General features: G+C 41.7%; 2 protein-coding genes across 11 annotated transcripts in view; both read right to left on the reverse strand.

Annotated features, from left to right (window-relative positions):
* The window catches only part of CEMIP (cell migration inducing hyaluronidase 1), a 113,057-nt gene that overhangs the window by 92,205 nt on the left and 4,934 nt on the right, over nt 1-15,918 (reverse strand). The gene's annotated exons all lie outside the window — the stretch shown is intronic.
* The window catches only part of LOC127475290 (cell surface hyaluronidase-like), a 47,169-nt gene that overhangs the window by 29,661 nt on the left and 1,590 nt on the right, over nt 1-15,918 (reverse strand). For 7 of the 8 annotated variants that reach the window (XR_007906165.1, XR_007906166.1, XR_007906167.1 and 4 more), the window contains 12 exons: nt 15,695-15,864; nt 15,195-15,383; nt 14,706-14,875; nt 13,690-13,899; nt 9,749-9,954; nt 7,994-8,063; nt 7,229-7,357; nt 6,121-6,206; nt 4,634-4,765; nt 4,478-4,513; nt 3,871-4,023; nt 2,433-2,610 (listed from right to left, as the gene is read on the reverse strand). Coding sequence is in view for 5 of the 8 variants with exons in the window: in XM_051796938.1 (XP_051652898.1) it covers nt 2,433-2,610; nt 3,871-4,023; nt 4,478-4,513; nt 4,634-4,765; nt 6,121-6,206; nt 7,229-7,357; nt 7,994-8,063; nt 9,749-9,954; nt 13,690-13,899; nt 14,706-14,875; nt 15,195-15,383; nt 15,695-15,864 (1,729 nt within the window). In the remaining 3 variants the exon portion in view is untranslated. The remainder of the gene's footprint in view (nt 1-2,432; nt 2,611-3,870; nt 4,024-4,477; nt 4,514-4,633; nt 4,766-6,120; nt 6,207-7,228; nt 7,358-7,993; nt 8,064-9,748; nt 9,955-13,689; nt 13,900-14,705; nt 14,876-15,194; nt 15,384-15,694; nt 15,865-15,918) is intronic. The other variant, XM_051796937.1, reaches the window with a different exon arrangement.

The following is a 15,918-nucleotide window of genomic DNA, read 5'->3' on the forward strand; positions in this document are numbered from 1 at the left end:
TGAGTCTCCTGCACCTGCTGAAGGTGGTCTTGTTCATGGGAGCCCAAAAGGTCATGTACACCCTCTTACTCCTCACCTCACTCTACAGGACCTGGGCCCCAAATGGATGGGGGATAAATGAGTTGCTTTTTTGTGAATAAAAAGAGATCTTGTGCATCATCAAGAAATGATGCACAAGTGTTCTGTCTGGGCATGGCTCTGTTCTGGGCTGTGCCATCTTCCTTGAGCTCTCCAGCTCCTGCTGACTGACAGATCTACAGGAGACCACAACCATCAGTCATGATCTCAACTGGGTTAAAACCAGCTACTTTTTCCACTGCTTTGAAATAACTTTTTTAAAGCACTCTTTTTAAAACAAACAAACAAACAAGCCTAGCAGTGGTGTTGTTCATGATAAATGCACAGATTTAGCTTTGTCAAAGGAAAGGCAACTAGAAATACTTTTTGTGCATTGTAATGTTTAGGTCTTCTGTTCTGCTTGACTGTTATTTTTATGTTGGATTTAAACAAGACCTGACTGGCTTTATTATTTTGTTTTCTAACCAATCTTCTGATTAGTCTGATTAATTATACAATTATTCCTTCAGATGACTAATAGTTTTGTCATCACTATAAAACTTGCAGTAATGTTTAATTTCTTCTTAAAAAACTGTGGTAAAATGATGTCCTTTAGGGAATTACTACTTAGCCACCCTTTAAAAAGTAATAAAATGAACCCTGGAGATGGAAAATTAATTAAAATTGTCTACAGGCTCTATCTTAACAAGTCGAAGATATATTAACCCATATAGCAATGAACAACAATAAACTGGCTGTGGCCCTTCAAGTCTGAAATCAGATGTAGCACATCTGGGTTGAATCCAGATAAAACAGAATCAAAGTGAAAATTGGTGGGATGCAGGTGCTTACAAATATAGATGTTTTTTAAGTTGGTAAAATACCAAATTTAAAAATGGATATTTTTTGGAAATGTACACACAATAAATAATTTTTGGGATAGTGTCATTAGGGTTTGGGTTTATTTAGGTTTTTTCGTAATAGGCTTACACTACACTACTTCAATTTGCTTTACAGAAGAGTTTAGGATGTCTTAAGGTCATTTTTGCTTTGAAAACCTTGTATCTTAAAGACTTTGCAGTACTAAACTGCCTCTCAGACAAAAAAATGCTGGATATTTGACAGGCTCATTGACCTCAAATGGTGTGACTGTATTAAAGAGCTGCATTTTCAGCCATTCAAGGTGTAATGTTCATAGATATCAACCATCTGAAACCATTCTGGTGGACAGAGTCCTACAGCCATTACTGGAGGAAATTTTCAACTCTTTTTTCCTCCACTGATCAGACTTTTTTTCTCTAGGTTCCCCTCCCCAGTCCCAGGTTGATTTTCTCATTCATGTTCCCCATGACCATCTCATAACCATTTCCCCAAGGGAGGACATGAAGAAGGTACAGCAAATTAGCCCTTATTCCAGAGTTCCATAAAGCATCTAAGGTAACTAAGATCTCCTTACCAAAATACACTAACTGTGTTTTCTTTAGGGGAGCAGTCAAGTGACTGCAGTCAACGTCATCCTCTCATGAAATACCCTCTGGTTCTTGGTCTGAAGTGTACCAGGGAGGGGACACAAACTGTCTGCTTGTCAGAGGGGGTGATATTGGTCAATCTCAGAGCAGTGGAAATTTTCCTCAAGATAAAGCCAAACCTCAAGCCAAAGTTACTACAGTTCATGGACATCATAACAAGTATGGACCTTGTCTGAAAAAAAATCTAAGGAGAGGTCACGACCCCTGGGAGCCAGCCAGGTGGAATCCGTCATTTCCCAAGCCAAGTGTCCAGGGTCATGATCCCTGCAGGAATCCAGGACAAGGACTGGAATTGCTCAGCATCCTACAGCTCCTGCCAAGGCAGAGATACAGAGCTCCATTCTGCTGTCACAGCTCAAAGCAAGTCCCTGTTGTGCTCAACAGGAATTTCACAGCTGATCCCAGAAACTGGGTCATGGCTTTGCTTCTAAGTGCATTTGCTATTTCTGTAGAAGAACTGTATTGCAGCTCACCAGCTCCTGACATCTCATGTGTGACCCTCTCAGCCTCTGAGGCCAGGTCCTCACCAGGTCCTCAGCAGCTGGCAGTGCTACACCAGCTAAGAATTGTGTTCTGGGTCTTCTGGTTACAGGGTGAAACCTTTCTCCAATGCAATTATTTTATGAATGTCTGCCCAGGCATAAGGTATCATCATATTTTACTTGCCTATTAAATAACCTTCATTAATTTAAAAAAAAAAAGTGTTGCAAAATAAATTGTTGGCATGTACCAATGTAACAAGCACCACGGCTTGGAAATCCTGCTGTGGGATAGATCTCTCATCACTTCTAAAAACTTCAAAAACCTGCACATCTAACAGCACACATTTCTGTTTCTCTTACTTACACTTTTCTCCATCAGGATCTGCGACACATTGTTCTGGGGGCTGATCTGCCAGGAGTTTTTCATGAAGAATCCAATGGCACTTGAGTGTCTGTCAACAGTTGGGGTGAACTTCTTGAAAGTGCATCTTGCCATCCTGACAGGCCCATCATAAATCTGGAATCCACGAATAGGGAATGTCCTGGGAGATTTAAATACCAACACAGTCCTGTGTTAAAAGTTTAGGAAAACTCCGAGTCTTCTGACAGCATAGAAGGATATTAACAAGCAGCTAAACCACCTTTTCTTTCCCAAAACTGGTATCTGAAGACTCCTCACACAGGAAAGATGAAACTCTGCTGAAGATCCTGTACAGGATGAGGCTCAAAAGCCAAAAACATGACTCATAAGCTTGCCTAAGGCTTGCAGGCTGGGGTAAAGCAGCTCAAAGCCCTTGCCCCCAGCCACCCAGGAGTTCATCACCATGATGAAGACCCAAAGGGCTGTATGTCAGCATTGCCATCAGGTTCCTTGTTCCAGGGCAGGCAGATTTCTCAGGAAAACATGAGCATGACTGGAAAACGATAGCAGTCAGACTCCCTGGAGGCAAGTGTCTCCTTGGAAGCAAGTGCAGAAGGACAGATATCAGATGTTCTGTCGTACCCCTTTCCAAGAGCACGTTGCTTAAAAATGTGATTAGAGCTTGTCTGAACTGCAAAAGAGGGTTTTTTTCAATTTCAATAAAATCACCAATAATAACTGAGGATAGATCTGATTATTCTTACTGTCCTACAGAGATCCCATTCCTGTTATCACTTATGGCCGAGACATGTATAGCCAGGGCTGTGTGCATGGCATATCTAATGAGTACTGCCTATTACTTAATTTTATATACCTTGTGGAAGGTTTAATAATTGGTAAGCTTTACCAAAACCAAACATTAAGGTAGAATCTAGGCTTGGAGAAGCACACCTTGCTGTGAGGATAGGGGTAGGCACTGTAGTTGCTAGAGAGGAGGCTGTGCTGCTGAAAATGGAAAATAACATACAGCTGTCAAAAAAGAAAGAAGACACTATAAAAATGATTTCTCCTTTGTCAAACCAGCCGTGTTTTCCCAGCTACACTTGCAAGAGGGAGGGTGTCATGGTGTATGGAGCTGCACCATCACCTCAACGCCGCGCTACTGAAGCACTACACAAAAGCCAATGGTATATCTCAGATTGTCTAATCCATTCTCCAGTGACTAATAAACTAAGGAGAAAACTAAATCAAACACATTAACTCAAGAATGCTCTCGAGTTGTTGGTCTAAAGAGTGAGTTTATTTGGATGCTTATTATTTCTGGCCTGTACAGTAATTTAAACACCTGGTATAAATTACTCATCAGTAGTGACATTAATTCCTAAGGCTTTTCTTCTAGCTTATACTCACGCCAGGAAGAAATGGCAGAAGAATAACTCACTTGTTTCTGGGCAGTGTTCTGTATTCTCCATTTGCCCCTTTTCCCCAGTAGCTGTTTTGGCCTCCCTGGGAGCCAAAGTTGCTGCTTTCTCCAACAAAAATTGAGCGTGTAACCTCCAGGCTGGAGCCTTCATCTGTCGGGAAAGTCCCATCACTGCAAGCAAAGAAACACCATGTAACCATGCAGCACAGCACTGCTGATTAATTAACACTTTTAATTATACCACAGGCACAGGAGTTTTTCTTTATTTTGGAAGAAGGTGCATGCACTGCTATAAGAAGCTGCCTTGAAGTACATTTAGAAACCAGCAAGTTAGTGCCAAGGTAGCTTCGTGCTTCAGCATCGGGACCTCCCATTCAGGACCTCCCATTCAGGAGGAAATATCCAGCCATTATGATGTATTCCCCAGATATGCTGAGACAAAGAGAAAGAATAAATTGCCCCTTGTATTAATGGCTGCCCAGGGACAACTTGATGTGGTCTGAGAGGGAAATGTGAGCTTTTCTCCTGTCTAATACTAATTACCAGGGGAGTGTCTCAGCTTCTATTCTTGAGCATGTTACGCTGAGGAAAAATAATGGGAAGAAAGTCTATTTTAGGAAATTACCTTGCCAGAGTGAGTCCAATTCCATTGTCTGAAAACCTGGGACAGAAGAAACACAATAGTGTAAATGATGAGGAATGTCTGCAGTGAATTTGGCCTACAGACCTATTTATGTCTGCTGTGAGGGGAATGATAGAACAGGTCATTACAGTAACTTACCCTGAGTTGCGGAAAATAATGTCACCACCCCTGGCCCAGGCACCATGGTCATTATTTTTGAAAGCAATAAGGTTATCAATCACAGCAGGAACTCGTGGTTTCTCAGGATCAGCATCTTGATGTGGGCGAAACCTGAAGCAAGAAGTTTAGTTAATACAGCACAGGAGACACAGGAATTGACCCTAGACAGAGGCAGTTGTGCCCAGCAGACCTTGTTTGGCTTCCAAATATTGGCATGGTGGATCTAAAGAGGTGATATGGTCTGGATCAGAGTCATTAGCCTGATTTCATTTCTGTGCTTTGGTACAAAGCAGAAAACAAGAAACATTCATAAGGATTAAATTCTGGCCCCAGTGAAATGAGCAGGTGATTTCTCACTAGACTTCAATTGGCCCACAGCTACTCCTTAGTTTGATTCAACGTGATTTAGAGGCATAGAAAACATTTTTCTTAAGTCACTTGGGTCCTTTTGTAGATGTCCTTACAAGGGCCATTGAGAATCCCTGTGCTGGTGCTAGAAAATCAATTAGGCAGGTTCAAAAATCTCATTCAGCAAAGATAACAGAGTAATTGGAGCTGCTCTCCTTGCCTGTACAGACCAGACCTCCATATGCTTCTCTGTCTGCTGAAAGAGAAGCTGTCAAAAGAAAAAAGGATTCACCCTGGGAACTGGGTCCATCTCAATTACCCACAGGTTGTTTCTCGCCATACTGACTGTTAATGGTAGATTTGGACAAATTGGAAAAAAAAAATCACTGTTGCTTTATCTGAGTCTACCTTCACCTCCCATTTCTTCCAGCTGATGTACTGAGGCACATGTCTCCTCAGTGCCCAAGGGAGTGATCCTGGCAGGGAAGTCTCACAAGGGACACATACTCATCCTTTCCTTTCAGCCTTATGGGGACATCCTACGTGGCATAGATAGGGCATAATGGAGGAGAGAAAAAAACAAGGCTTGACCAGGAGCAGCAGCTGATTTCTGTCACAACCTCCTCACATACACCCATAGGACTGCAGCGAGTGAGAAAACTGCCTTAATTTACCTCCTTCCACCCTGTGAAGGAAACTCAGGGGTTTCAAAGCAGTTGACAAAAACCTTTGAGGCTACTTATTTTCTTCATTAATCCTAGACCAACCTCAGCAGTCTCTTACATCACGTCTCAGATGTAAGTTCTTCTAAGTAATTAGTAATTAATGTTAGAGTTTACAAACTCAGTAATGGACTAATGAGATCTAAATCCTCTTTCACATGCTTCACTGCTTAGTCCTCATAACCCCAAGTGCATGTGTGTCCTTTTTGGTCAGCAATAACACAAACAATTCAGTGCATATCTGTGGAGTATTTTCCTCTGCACACGAGAGATAGCTTGTGTGCTTTTCTCAGACGTTCCAGCCATAACGAGGCATTAATGATCTGCTAAATGCAATGCAGAAGCCAAGAAGCAATACAACCATCCAAAATACTCAGCCATACAGCATGTGCTTACCTGGCATTATCGACAGTGAGATACTCTCTGGGATCTTCAGCGTTGGCTCTTGTCGTCTTTACTCCTTTTCCAATAAACAAACCAGCCTGAAAATGCACATGACTCCAGTTACTTTAACAAATCGCTCAACAGAGACCGGAGATCCCAGATTTTTATCAATGAATGTGGGCAGCCAGTGCGTGCAGGCACAGGGAGCGCCTGCAGCCTGGGCTTTCTCTTCCCTTTTGGTGTCACTTGGCACTGCTCAGCATGACATTAGCACAGGATGTAGCACGCTGAAGTCAGGACAGAGCCTGCCCTGCCATATGTTATGCATCAGCATCTTGGGCTGTCTTCTGACCTAAAGCAAGGCTCTGAACTCCCACTCTCTCTCTCCCTCGCAGAAAGCAATAAGGGACTCTGCCAAGCTCTTGATAACTTTTTGGAAAAAGAGTGTTGTTAAGAATTAAGGCTTCAAATAACAAGTGACAAGTCCCCTGACAGTCAAAAGAGAACATGAGCTGCTGTAGCCAACTTACAGGCTTTGGGCAAGAGCAGCAACTGCCCTAGACCAAGATGTAAAATATACAAGTCACACAGAACACCACTGATTTCAATATAGAATCCTGAGAAAGGAGTTAAAAATGCATTTTATAACTTACAGATTATGTTTTCATGTAAACAGTATATTAGAGGAAAGTGCTTTTCTTGGAAATACCCTTGAATTTTTGGTCTCATTTTCCAGAGATGATGAGCAGGCCCTGGCACAAAGGACTTTTGCTCATCCCCCTATATCCTGGCACCACTGTAGCCAACAGCAGTGCTCAGTGTGCTGCCTGTCTTTCCTTAAATCTCATTTAGCAGTAGGTGTACCTATGGCCTGAGCACATCCCCTCTAATGCAACCATGCAACTGAAGTGCCTGGAATGAGACCTTTGTTCTGCTCAGCTCCCTCTTTAATAATTAAAAAGACCATCACCCCCAAAAGTTGATTGTGTCTTGATATAGTGTTAAAAAGAATTTTATCAAAATGTAAGACACCCACAATCATCTGATTTCAGAGAAGCACACACGGTCAGCCCCATGCCATACTATTATATTGATAGAAACATAAAAATCATCCACATGCCTTGAAATTGGAGTGGACTCTGTTGTTGTAAAATACTCCCAAGGGGGTATGTTCAGCCTGTCCCTCTGGATATCGCCCCTCAGACTGTCCAGTGGGAACCCGGTGGAAGATGTACCATATCCCGACATCCTAGAAGACAAAGGGAGGTCTGAGAAATGGGACCTTGCAATTAATGATACAGGTTATCTGGGGAATTTAGGATTTCACACTGTGCTGGCCAGATTCCTAACCTGAGCCTGCCAAACTTGGATCCTTGGGGAGACACACACAAGCCCATGACTCTTACACCTCCCAGTTTATCTTTTGGCATGCACAGTGGGTCCCTGGGGAGCACACACATGGATTTAAAAAATGCATTTATTGTGGGTGAAATTCATGTGGTGTATTAGAAAACAGCCAATCTGTACAGGCATATTAAACACAAACACGGTTTGGGTAAACATAAAGGATAATACAAGGAGAGTGTATATTTATACACACAAATATAAAATTTGATTGAGCATTTAACTATTAACTACTAATAAAAATCAACATTTGCTAAGAGACATCACATACCATTTCCAGTTACAGTTGTGAGAGAAGTCAGTGGAGGAGTGTAGGCAAATACTTACAGTATCTTAAAATAACTGAAGTTCTTAACAGAGACAAAGGTTGCAAAAGTACATATCTAAATGTTACAGTTATTACCCTCACACTAATGACACCAATAAAAGTGGAATATATGGGAACTGGAGGCGAAGCATTGCTCTACCATTAAATGGTTACCTGAGCACCAGCTGCTGCATTCTCTATTAAATTGTTGTTTGGATTTGCAATCCAGAACGTGCTGACAGCCCTGAAAAACCAAAATCAAAATGATCCTAAGCAGTTACCAAACAGGAAGGGATACATTTTCATAGCACTGCACTGGACTTGAGCCACAACTCTCCTATTGACTTTAAAACTCCCCACAACCTTTTAATGACACTCTTAAAGGAAAAGAAACCATCTAGTAATGTCAGACATGGTCATTTATGGAACCACATGCTGAACCTATTGTAAATTATATGAGAGCATTAACACAAAATCCATGCTCTGTTCAATGCAGCTGAAGGAAACCCAGATTTTTTTTTTTTTAAGTTAAACAGCTTTGGAAGATTTCTGAAAGTGAAACTTTTGGTCTGTGTTTTGAAAATTCAGGGGCAATGGCAGGAGTTAGGAGATTCTCTATGAATTTCTGAAGCTTTTGTGGAAAACAAAATAAAACAAAACAACTCTCCTTGCAAGCCTCAAATAACCCATTAAGTAGAAGATTAAGGAGGTATAATTTTTCTGTCTGTCCCAATAAGGAGTTTTTCTTCAGAGGGAAGATCAATAGTGGTACAAACAGAAGCCAATATAGCTATGAAAACATTGTCATCTGTTGTCTTACTGCATTGGATAACATCTTTGTCAGTAATAAAGACCACATGTAAAAACTCTGTAAACCTTCTCTCATGACGGTACCAATTAATTTGATCATTCTAAGCAGAGATTTTTCAAACATTTTTTATCCACCTTAACTGTTAAATAATCAAAAATCCACTGAAGAGATGTAAAATAACTCTGTAATAACCACACAAGAAACCTTAGCATTTCAGCAACAATAACTGCAATTAATTCAGTTAAGTAGAGTTTGTCCGCTGCATTCTTTTACAGAAAATATGAAAATACAAATTTCCTCTGCAAAACTGTGTTGCCAGTCTATACTAGGGCTGGAGAAACTTGCATTTATCAGAAAGATTTCATGGAGCCTTTAACATCGTACTCAGAAAGAATTGAAAGGTGTTCAGAAACAAGCAAAGTGCTCTGACATATTTATGATTTAGAGACCTGAAGCACCTCTCCTATGGAGACAGGCTGAGAGAGTTGGGGGTTATTCAGCCTGGAGAACAGAAGGCTCCAGGGAGACCTTAGAGCACCTTTCAGTACCTGTAAGGTGGTACAAGAGAGCTGGAGAGGGACTTTGACAAGGGCTTGGAGTGATATGACAAGGGGAAATGGCCTTAAGCTGAAAGAGGGCAGGGTTAGATTAGATATTAGGAAGACATTCTTCACTGTGAGGTTGGTGAGGCCCTGGCACAGGTTTCCCAGAGAAGTTGTGGATGCCCCATTCCTGGAAGTGTCCAAGGCCAGGCTGAATGGGACTTTGAGCAACCTGGTCTAGTGGAAGGTGTCCCTGCCCATGGCAAGGGGGTTGGACCTAAATGATCTTTAAGGTCCCTTCCGACCCAAGCCATTCTGTGATTCCATGATTCTCTAAAAACAGTGACAGGAATAACCACCAGCAAATATTCCTTGCCTAGGATTCATGCAGGTGTTAGTAGATATCTTTGCAAGCAAAACATGGTTAAGTTTTAAAATGAAAAATGGCAGAAAAAGCTACAATTTCTCATTTCATATTAAATAGCACCTTTGAAGTTTCACCACACCAGTCTTCGAGACCCAGTTGTAAAGCACAATGTAAGTGCAAAACCTGGCTACAGCTCCTGGAGCACTTACATGCAGTCAGTGCTTGGCACAGGAGTGTAATTCCCATGGACGTGGCTGCGGATGGCGAGGCACATGAGCTCACTGCGATCCGAAGGCAGGATCGTCCCCGGCCTCGTGAGGAGGCCCAGGTTGTGATAAAAGGTGTTCCTCTGCTCCGTCCCATCTTCCAGGAAGAAACAGTGCCCCAGGGTGTCATAGCCAATGGTGTCTTTTACCTGGGAAAAAGGATACAGGCTACAGTAGGAGCTGATGTGCTTTGCTTAGCAATAAATTCCCAAAACACTGATGGAGCAGGTTTGATACCCCTCTGCACAGCAAGAGGTGCCTCCATCAGTCCCTGAGCTGACTCGAAGTACATGCAGTGTGCATAGCTGTGGACTGATCTGATAAAGCAAAACTGCTATTAAAATTACTCTGAAGAAGATCACATGCATAATTAAAGGAAAAATTCAAAGTACTTGATTTAAAACCGCCCTCAGCTCTAAAAGAGAATATTTGAGTCAGTGTCATGGAGTGACTAGCTGAATAAAGATACGTAAATATAAGTGTGTCTCGCATGATAAACCAACAAATTGGCATGGTTAATCCAGAAATTTTCATGACTGCAACACTTCCAAAATAAAATAAGAAATTCTTTAAATGTGAAGTAAATTATATTAATGAGATTTCTGTTTTTCTCCTCCATTCTCAGAAGGTGCCTGGCCACTTCATTCCTGTAATGATCATCTTGGGCAGAGATGATATTTTACCATTTCAGTCTATTTAATATTAATTGACATGCTCAGGGATATTGCATTAAACCCTAATTCAACCAAGAGGACTTAGCACAATCCTCCTTTGATGTACAGTCTTATGAAGATAAATTCAGAAATCCTTCCTTTAAATTTAAATACTAGATCAGGCTAGTTAAAATACCAGCTATTTGTTACTAAATCTTACTGAAATCTTAACTTTGTACTCAAATGATCCCTGTCAGCATATATATATTCCCTCTCCAGGCACACAAAATTCCTGTTGACGTCAGTTATGTCTATGTTAGACTGCAAGATTAACTAATATTAACCTACTTGGTTATTTTTGTATACAGAGGGATACTTGAAATAAATCCATTTCATAGAATCATATCCTGTAATTTCCCTTTAATGGGCTGCAACTGTACATAACATCTGGAGTCACAAACAGTATTGTCCCCATAGGTATATCTCTGCTGGATTTCATTGTTTTCCTGGCAGTCACCCCTCTGACTTTTCATCTGCTGCTCTTGTTTCTGCCTCAATGAGGTGTTCAAAAGAGAGTTAAAAATACACCACAACACAAACAGATACCCAGCTCTACTGATGGAGTGTTGGAAATCCACTGACCCTGCACACAGGTACAGCTCCTCAGAATGAGCTGCAGGGAGAGTGACAGAGAACCTACATACAGCAACACTGAACGTGTGCCTCCCTGCCAGCCAAGTCTGGGAAATACAGATCTAGGAAATGGATTTAGACAAAAATGCAACTGTCTCTGCCAGCCTGCTAAGATCAATAAGCCTGGCTACTTCTGCTCTCCCAAATGATGGGCAGAAGCTGATCTAAGGAGGTCGCGGAGGATTAATTTTGGAAAGAACACTAGCAACAAACCACTCATTGTTTTAAACAACATTTCAATTGTAGAGTTTCATTCTTCTGCATTTAGCTGCAGTTTGACTAATCTGTGCTTCAAATGGCTGCATGAAAAACCAGACTTGTATCCAAAACCAGATTTTAGCTTTAATTAATATGATTAGTCCCAGCTTCAGAATTGCATGGCAGGTCTGAAAAGTTACACACAGGACACTGTAGTGATCACTCTCCTGACCAGAAATAACGTGATTAAAAGATCACTTCCATTTGCACTGGAAGATAAGGGTCCACATATCAGAACAAAACCCCAGTCAATTCCAGCATACCACCAAAAGAAAATACAAGCCTGGAAAGCCACCCACCTGCAGCACTGTCACAGTGGCACATTACTGTGTGTGCCAGCATGAAACACTGTCCACAGCACAGGTTGCAGCCTTGCTGCTGTGTCCAACAGCAGATGATTAAGGTGCCTCTAAACACTGAATTATATATAGTTCAGCAACACAATATAAGTGACCTTTATGCACTGCAACATCAGACATGAAAGACTGCAGCAGCCTGCACATGCCTGACGTGGGTCTGGCCACAGAGGCAGGTCACAGCCTGTTTCCAGCTTCCGTGAGGAACCCAAGCTGCTGCTGGCTTGCAAAGCAGCACCAGCCTGGCACGTGGAGCAGCAGATGGGGAAGGGCCTTGCGGACAGCTCTGCATAACCCCTGCACAGCAGAGTACCAACCAATGTCCCTCTAAAAATTACGTCTTCTAAACCCTCAGGACAGGAATGGGGAAAACCACCTCTCTGGTTTACTCTGCCTCAAGGGCTGGAGTTTCATAATCTGATGCTGAAGCATCAGATGTTATTTAACTGCCCTCTATGTTATTTGACTGCCTTGCTCTGATACACATACTCTTCTCAGGAATTGTAAATATTTTAATTCATTTTAAAGCAAGGCTTTTTATTACATTTTAATTACTCTTTTTCTTAATGACTATATATCAAAACCACATTTCTTCCACAGAATCACATATTTTAAATTACATATTTAAAATCTATTCACTGATTCACTGACTCAAAGCCCACAGCAATCACATGAGTAGGGCTCAATCTCACACTCTGAGTCTTGATTTCACAACTATTTCGTCCCACATATCCAGATGAACCTTTGATAACTTCCTTTCTGATAAAGAGCAAGACCATTTGCTGTTCTTTAAAAGACCATTATTAGCATAAAGCTTAATTTTTCATTCTAGGCAGGTTACTTCAATTCCAGAGGTTTAATACCCACAGGAGGAAAAAGAAATAAACTACATCCACATGTACTAGACAAGTCTTCTGACAACCTAAGGGTTCTCTACACAGAATCAGGCTCTGCAGACAGAGTAAATGATGAATATTAGAAGGCAATTAATAATTGTGAGTGATATGGACAATATAAATCAAGTTTAGAATACATGAACAGTGCTCCCAAATGGTACAGCATCCCAGTTTCATTAATGCATCCTTTCAGGGGGACTTTTTCACACACAGAGCACATGTATTTTGTGTCTTACACAGCTTTACCTCCAGGACTGAGAAAAAGTTGTCAGGAAAAACACAGGAGGTCATGGATAACTCAGAGAATGTCTCTGGGTGAGCACACACCAGGTGAAGAGGAAATGCCCACAGATACCAAAACACCACACAGGGTCTTGCAGAGCACACAGCAACTGGACATGTTGGGACTGGAGCAGGAATCTCTCTTTTCCAGCTGAGATTCTTTTGTTGTTAAAGCCTTCTTTTTTTTTTATGTTCCTCTTTACAATGCCCTTGTGAGGATCTAGGTCAAAGCCAAGTTCCTGAGGTCTTTTCTGGCACTGAAGCGGTCGTTTGGGTCTGTCCTGCTCATATTTCATTCCCTTTGTCATGTGAACATTTTTGGATATATTTCACATTGCCCTGACTTGAACAACCCCTGTCTTTTTTTATCACCATTGAAAATTAAAGGTCCATTGCTTCAGCCAACTCCATTTAAAGTCCATTGCTTTAATTTTAAATGAAAGTTCCTGTTATCACAAATTGTCCGGAATTACCAAGGCAAAGATTTCACTACATCTGATCACACCTTTGATAATATTAATTAGGTTATGCTAAGAACCTCACATTCATTTCAAAGAACTGCACTACCAGAGGAACAGTCCTAACTCCAACACCAGGCAAATAAAGTTGAGAAGTTGGTATATTTCTTGGGTAAAAGATGCCTTATTTCAATGTTCTGATTTCTCTTTACATCACAAGTGGTATGTGCTGTTTAGCACTGGCTAAGCAAAGAGCTGAACTTGGTACTAATAAAATATGTCTCCTACCAGAAGGCCATGAGTTCCATGTATGGCAACACACCTAGAGAAGCAGTGGTGGATAGCCAGGTTATCGAGGTACGTTGGGCGTCCATATCCTCCTCTCTCATCCACATCCTCAGCCAAGTGAAAATGCACAGGGTAACTGCCTAGGATTTGCTGCCCCATGTTTTTTAATTCCACTCCTGACATGTGAACAGAGCTAAAATTCCTTAGGATCTGTTGAGACAAATGTAGATCCAAGTAAAGCATTACAATAGAAACACACACAAAAAGAAAAATGGGTTTGGGCTTTTTTTCTCTCATCAGGCAATACGTTTACAGAGTAAAATGGGGTTTGATCCCAGGAGGAAGTGTCAGCTCCCTATTTCCACTCACATCAGCTCAGGACCTGCAGAGCCCTGTGCCAGCAGCTGCACACCTACGGGCTCAGGGCTGCCAAGGAGCAGCTGCCAAACAGCATGTGCAGTGTTTAGCAATAGCAGTGACAGACACGGTACTCCTGCCAACTACAGAAAGGGGGAGCATTTGCTACCAGGCTCTATTTCCTGGCAGCTTTTACTCTTAAGTGATTTTTAGCTCCCTGATTTCCACCGACTGGTGGAGGAGCAGTTTTATATAAAGCCCCCACCACAGCAAGACTGCACCTCCACCTAGAACATGAAGCATAACAGGGTGAGATCCAGCACTTCTCTGAGGGAGCGGGTGTGCTCTGCAGAAAGCACAATTTCTTCAGTGGTACCCTGTGAACTAACTTCACATTAACTCTACTGACAGCAATGCTGCTAAAGGATCCCCTCTAACCCATAGAAGGGTATGTTTTTGCAGACACAGTGAAGAAAATGGAACAAACTTACAGCAAGTCCATTGCAAAACAGGCCAACAAACTTCCCCCTTCTTCATGGACAGATATGTCTTTTCCCCCAGACACAATGTTAGTTTCGTGCATTAATCCTTTCACTTGTTTACAAAGGAAAGGAACCATCTGAAACCACCTACAAGCACATGCATTAAAAGTTACTCACTTTTATGTGTCCTCCAAATGTATCAAAAGAGAAGAACTGGCATTGGTTTTGCCCATAACAGGCGTCTTCCATTTCTCCTTGAATAAGTATGTTTCTAGTGAGAAGACCAACCTCTGCCCGCATGTCGACACCATCTATGACTTCTCCCATGTGAAGATAAAGTGGGTTACCTGTGGAAATCACAAACCTTTTAATTCAGAGTGAGCACAGTGTATTTGTTATTGTATTGTTCTGAGTAAGCGTACACCTTTCACCTAAGAAATCACCAATTCTGGGGATGTGCCCAGTACCTGATCCCAGAAGAGATCAACACTTCCTCAGATTTCTACAGAGGACTGCTGCCTCTGGACAAACTTCCAAGTCCCAGTATAATATTGGGCCCTTCAGCTCTCATATGTGCCCATGTGTTAAAAAGGTAATTAGAATGTAAAAGATGAGACAATGTAAATAGTTACTACAAACAATTAGTTTGATAAAAATATTTCGTACCATCAATTTTCACTTGATTACTTTTACATTCAGGACAAGGAAGGAGATTAAACTCTTCAGCCTGATGCATAGAATAGTCTGTACTGGCAATGACTATACGGTCACCAGGTAGCCAACTTGTAACCTCGTCCACCAGATGAATAATTATACCTTTGGTCACTTCCACTTTAAATCCATTATGAGGCACCCCTGAAAAATGAAGCAATCAATTATTTTTACAGTTGCACATGACAGAATCATGCAATTAACTGAAGAGCATACCAATTTAATTTTTGTCTAGATAACCCTGTGCATGATAGAAGTGCTCTAGCCATTAACTATGCCAGTGCCATCTCTTTGTGGGCAAATAAAATGTTACTTTGAGAGAGAACTGCTGTTAGTTTGGTCACTGTCCAAGTGAGCCAAAGATTATGATATGATTATCATTTCATTGTTCAGATTTACAGCAGCCGAAAAAAGCAAAGCAACAGAAGACAAGCAATTGTCAGGGAAGACCGAACCTTTTATCCACCCACTGAAAGCAGTAACAGTGAAACGGGTGCCGTCGTAGGTGAGGAAATCTCTTTTGGCTATGGCTAACCCCGTTGTTCCATTCCCGTGATACTCCCGCTTATCTTCTGCTGTGGAGAGCTGATCCCCTCCTAGGATCCCCACCAGTGCCCAGGGCTGCCTGAAGGAGACAGGGAAGGAGCAAACCAGTGACATCCCGGACCCTCCACCCCGC

This window comes from Manacus candei, unplaced genomic scaffold, assembly GCF_025592945.1.
Source record: "Manacus candei isolate 608988 ecotype Guabito, Panama unplaced genomic scaffold, ASM2559294v1 h1tg000046l, whole genome shotgun sequence".
NCBI lineage: Eukaryota > Metazoa > Chordata > Aves > Passeriformes > Pipridae > Manacus > Manacus candei.